This window comes from Juglans regia, chromosome 5 (assembly GCF_001411555.2).
Source record: "Juglans regia cultivar Chandler chromosome 5, Walnut 2.0, whole genome shotgun sequence".
NCBI classification, from domain to species: domain Eukaryota; kingdom Viridiplantae; phylum Streptophyta; class Magnoliopsida; order Fagales; family Juglandaceae; genus Juglans; species Juglans regia.
In genome coordinates, this window is record NC_049905.1 from 10,081,635 (window position 1) to 10,086,592 (window position 4,958).

At 36.1% G+C, this 4,958-nt stretch overlaps 1 protein-coding gene across 1 annotated transcript; it reads right to left on the reverse strand.

Annotated features, from left to right (window-relative positions):
• Window positions 1–530: 530 nt before the first annotated feature.
• Window positions 531–2,797, reverse strand: LOC108982314 (mediator of DNA damage checkpoint protein 1-like). The gene is made up of 4 exons (XM_018953644.2): window positions 2,606–2,797; window positions 2,448–2,532; window positions 1,275–2,358; window positions 531–1,107 (listed from the first exon to the last, which is right to left on the reverse strand). The coding sequence occupies exons 1-4, from the start codon at window positions 2,631–2,633 to the stop codon at window positions 877–879; spliced, it is 1,428 nt and encodes a 475-aa protein (XP_018809189.1). The 5' UTR covers window positions 2,634–2,797; the 3' UTR covers window positions 531–876.
• Window positions 2,798–4,958: the final 2,161 nt, after the last annotated feature.

The following is a 4,958-nucleotide window of genomic DNA, read 5'->3' on the forward strand; positions in this document are numbered from 1 at the left end:
CCAAATTCTAATAAGAATGCTCGAGTTTGATTAACATATTCCAACTCAAATCGAATTCGAATATCTTTTTCTATAAACTCGACCTGCTTAATACGAGCATGAATCGAGCCAAGCTAAGTTTCTACAAAGATTTAGTTTAGTCTCGGTTTGAATTGGAAACTTATCTCAACTCATCTCATCTTATCATTATAATTTTATCAAATTCCTACATAAAATATAATAAACAATTTAACTTTTTTAAATTTCAAAATAATAATAATATTAAAAAATAATATTATAATAATATTTTATTCTACTATTCACAAATCATCTCAACTTATCTCAAAATCCAAACGGAACCTGTTCCACCCAATATTAGTGTTCACATCTCCAGTCCTGTCCATTCTTTTTACTCACCATTGCATTTGTTTCACTATCTCAGATTGTTAGCCACTCTTGTCAAGCAATGACAACCCAAGAATTAGACAAGAAAATTTCCGTACTGCAATGTAAAAGAGACGTCACAAAATAATGTAGTTATCCTACCAGATTGGCTGCTGAAAATGTTTCCCTTCTGCTACATGTAAGTATACACATTCAGACAGACACAAAAGATATGCACGCATGCAAATGAAAGAGTCATTGCAAGTGTTCATAAATTTATAAAACAACACAATTGGACCCAGACCTAGCTATTAGCTTAAGCTTTTGAACTCTACATTGTCCAAATACACTATACAATATTTCTCATCAATTCAACAGAAATTAAGGTCCAATGAAGAGTCTAGATAAGTGGTGAGCATTTGGTACAATATGAAACCAAAGTGACACAGGTCGATCGAACATGTTTCATAGACATTGACAGATTTTAGTTTGTTCTGGTATGAACGAGGCTCTTCAAGAACGTATTCCTTGATCTGTCTGTCCCTGCATGTCATCTCGATCACCACTTGTCTCGGAGGTGCCGGACATCCCGTATTGTTCCATACCCGAATCCACCCCTCCTGTGTTGCTTCCATGCTTGGATAATCCATAGCTATCAGAAACTACTCTCCACTCTGTCTGCTCAGATAGGCACCCATGGCGTGCCAAATACCTCTTCAGCTCAACACGGAGGTTCCTCAAAGGCTAAGACCATCAACACCCAATAAAATTAACTGCTAGCAATATTGAAGTTTCTTTCTTGCCAAACAAATGAATTAAACAATGATTGCAATCAACCCTATTGAATTAGAAGACTAAAGGCACGAACTTCGGGAAGATAAACACGACTTTTTATAAGAAAACAAGCAAACCTCGGCTTTGGATTCAAAGGCAAGGCGAAAGAAAGCAGCCGACACGAAATGCTTCCCGACGGACTCCGACAACTTGATCTGATTAAGCCAGTAGGACGAAGTTTCCAGCCTATCGAATCGGCACTTGCTGCAATTCTCAGCACTGTGGTACGGCGTGCCTGGGATTTTTAGCCTAGTTAAAGAAGCCGACGCCACCGGAGTCCGCGGCGCAACAGCGTTTTCTGCCTCCACAGTGTTTGCGGTTTTTTCTTCAACGTGGTCTGGAAAAGAAACGATCTTCTTCTTCAATCTGGGTCTTGCCTTTTCCGGAGATTTCTTCTCCACCGCGGCAGTTTCCGCAGGTTGCGGAGTGTTTTGGGTCGAATTAGGTTGTTTTTCAGCGAAACCACTTGAGGTTTTAATAATGGCAGATGATTTCTTCTCCACTGCGGCAGTGCCCGCCAGTTGCGGACTGTTTTGGGTCGATTTAGGTTGCTTTTCAACGAAACCACTTGAGGATTTGATAATGGCAGGGGACTTCTTCTTCACCGCGGCAGTTTCCGCAGGTTGCGGAGTGTTTTGGGTCGATTCAGGTTGCTTTTCAGCGAAACCACTTGAGGTTTTGTTAATGGCAGGAGACTTCTTCTCCACCGCTGCAGTGTCCGCAGGTTGCGTAGTGTTCTGGGTCGATATAGGTTGCTTTTCCTCGAAACCACTTGAGGTTTTGACAATGGTAGGGGACTTCTTAGCCACTGCGTCAGTACCCGCAGGTTGCGTAGAGTCTTGGGTCGATTCAGGTTGCTTTTCACCGAAACCAGCGGAGGGTTTGATAGTGGCAGGGGACTTCTCCTCTACCGCGGCAGTTTCCGCAGGTTGCGGAGTGATTTGGGTCGATTTAGGTTGCTTTTCGGCGAATTCACTTGAGGGTTTGATAATGGCAGGGGACTTCTTGTCTACCGCGGCAGAACGCATAGGTTTCGGAGTGTTTTGGGTCGATTTAGGTGGCTTTTCAGCGAAATCACTTGAGGGTTTGATAATAGGTTTCTGGGTTGCAGTTTTTGCCAATAAGTTTCCATTGCGGACCGTTCCAAACACCCTCCTCTGCCTAGAAACAGAGCATCAGAAACTTTGGTAAAAAAGAAACCCAAAAAACAGGGAAAAAAAAAGAACAACAACGTCGGATTAGTCCATTACCTGGAAATTGGAAGTGCATTGGCAACAGTGTTTGGAACTACAGAACTTTTCCTGCTAGTTTCCGGTTTTAAAGGTTGAGATTTGCCTGCGTCAGCGAGTAAATATGAGTGATTACTAACCAAAACCCAAAAAAATAAAGTAAAAACAAACTCAAGTACCTGGAAATGGGGTCGAATTGGGATCCATTGAAAGGAGTTAGAAGGTGATTTGGGATGAGAAAGTCCAAAAAATTTGAAACGCCTGGAACAGCGAGAGTGTAGATCGAAGAAGGGGTCTTTGACGAGGACAGGTAGATTTTGAACGTTTGAATCGAAGAGAAAAGGCGGCAACAGGTTCCCATGAATGAGCGGTTAACAGACTCTCTCCCCTTGGGCTAAGCTTGGAATTCTTCTTCTAGTTCTAAGGGCCACTAGAGGCCTCTTTGGGCAAAGACAAGACAGACCCATTCTGTTTGCATGTTGGCTTGGGTTTTCATGTTGAATTTAGTAACTTCTTTTAGAAATTGTTGTGATCTATTTTCTCTACAAATGACAAAAAGAGTTACTCTATTCCAAGGTTATTATTGGATTCACAACATCTTATTTCTTACCTCCACTTAATTATCGTCATTTTATAAATATAATAGATCTCACAGTAAATAGTATACTGTACTTTTTTATTAGCTAACGAGATTATATATGTTAGAATAATGCAACTATGCCATTACCTCATCAATTTGTCTTCTTATTTTGATCACTTATATATTTAATTTTTTTTAATGGTTAAGGAAGTAACTATTAGTGTATTTATCTTTTTTTAAAAATGTTTAAACATAATTAAAAAATATTTAAAAAAAAAGAAAAAAAAGTATAATTTACACTTAACTGCACACAGAATAGGCATATGCAAGCCACAGAGTAGCATCAGTCATATATATAAAGGCATTGGCATTATAATTGACTTTTGGAGTCATTGGCATTAAAAGAATAAAGGATGATCCAAGTGTTATGAAAGAGTCGAGCTACTCTACTGTCCAGAGTAACCTGCTCAGTTTGACCGCACAACATTTTTTGAGTTTTTATTTTTTCTTTATTTTTCTTTTCACATTTTTTAAATATTTTTAAAAATAAAAAATACATCAATACACTTAAAATCACTTTCTTAATCACTAAGTAAAAAAAAATAAATTTTTTTTTTCCGAGCAGTACACTTGAGCAGTAACATGGAGGCGGCAGAGTAGGCTTTTTCATTATGAAAAGTGTTAACATTTTATTTAGTAAGATGAAAATGGGAGTGGCTTTGGGCCTCGTTTGGATAGTGAAATAAAATGAGATGATATGTGAATAGTAATAAAATGATTTGTAAATAATAGTAAAATTGTTTGAATTGAAATGCTTTATGAGATTTTGATAAAGGAGAAAAAAATTATTATAAAATTAAAATATTGATAAAATATAATTTTTTAATATTTTTTAATATATTAGATAATGATTAGATTAAATATTTAAAATTAAAAAAAATATTCATATTTATGATTTTTAGATATACAAGATGAGATGCGAAACTTTTATTTTTCAAAGCGGGCCTCAGGCCTTAGCCTCCCCAATGGTGGGGTTGAAAAGACGGATCAAATGATTTTCATTGATTTTAGTTCGTCAGTGCATATGGGATGGTCGAGTATGTGCTCTTTTCTTATTAAGTCCTATTTAAGGGTGAAACGAGATGAGATAGATTTTAAATTAATTAAATAAAATATTATTTTTTAATATTATTATTATTTTAAAATTTAAAAAAATTAAATTATTTATTATATTTTATATATAAATTTAAAAAAATAATAATAATAAAACGAAATAGATTGAGAGTGTTTTTATATCCAGACCTTAATCATCGTTTTGGTCTTTTAAGATATTGGGCAAACAAGAAATTAGCAGCCCATTCAAATTTGCCGACTCATCTTCCCAATTGTTATATTTGCACTTCCATAATCATTTCCTCATATATATTTTTTTCAACGTTTCTACTGTCATGTCCATTGTTCTATAGTTTGAAATTATAGGGTATACTGTATACCTTATTATTTCAAATCACTGTACATACGTATGGCATGTAAATTTCAGTCTTTCTTTTTAAAAAAATAAGACCCATCATAAAAAAGTAGATTTTTTTTAATTTTTTTTTCAAGAATCTGCGCATTGCTTACAAACCCTAAACTTGAACAAATAATTTTTTAAAAGAATACAAGTAATCATGGTGATGATGTTGTAATCAAAATCCGGGGCTTCCAACCTCCTCACAACTAGTATTAGGTTCATCTCCACTATCAGACAGCATAATGGCCAACAAATCAACCTCAGTATGATCTTTTTTACCAATTCATACGTTTCATCTTTTCCAAATTATTTGAGAAGAAAGACTTGTTCGTACGTAGTTCATGTATTTCCACCCATCTTCGTTGATTGGTTCCTAATTTCTCTGCTAGCTTCTCGTTGGGAGACTGGAGTTTTGGTCATCACACACACGCATACGTAT

Coding starts and splice junctions, on each gene's coding strand:
- LOC108982314 (XM_018953644.2), bottom strand. CDS start 2,633: ATGGATCCCAATTCGACCCCATTTCCAG. Junction 2,533..2,605: donor CAATTCGACCCCATTTCCAG/GTACTTGAGTTT, acceptor TCGCTGACGCAG/GCAAATCTCAACCTTTAAAA. Junction 2,359..2,447: donor AATGCACTTCCAATTTCCAG/GTAATGGACTAA, acceptor CTCTGTTTCTAG/GCAGAGGAGGGTGTTTGGAA.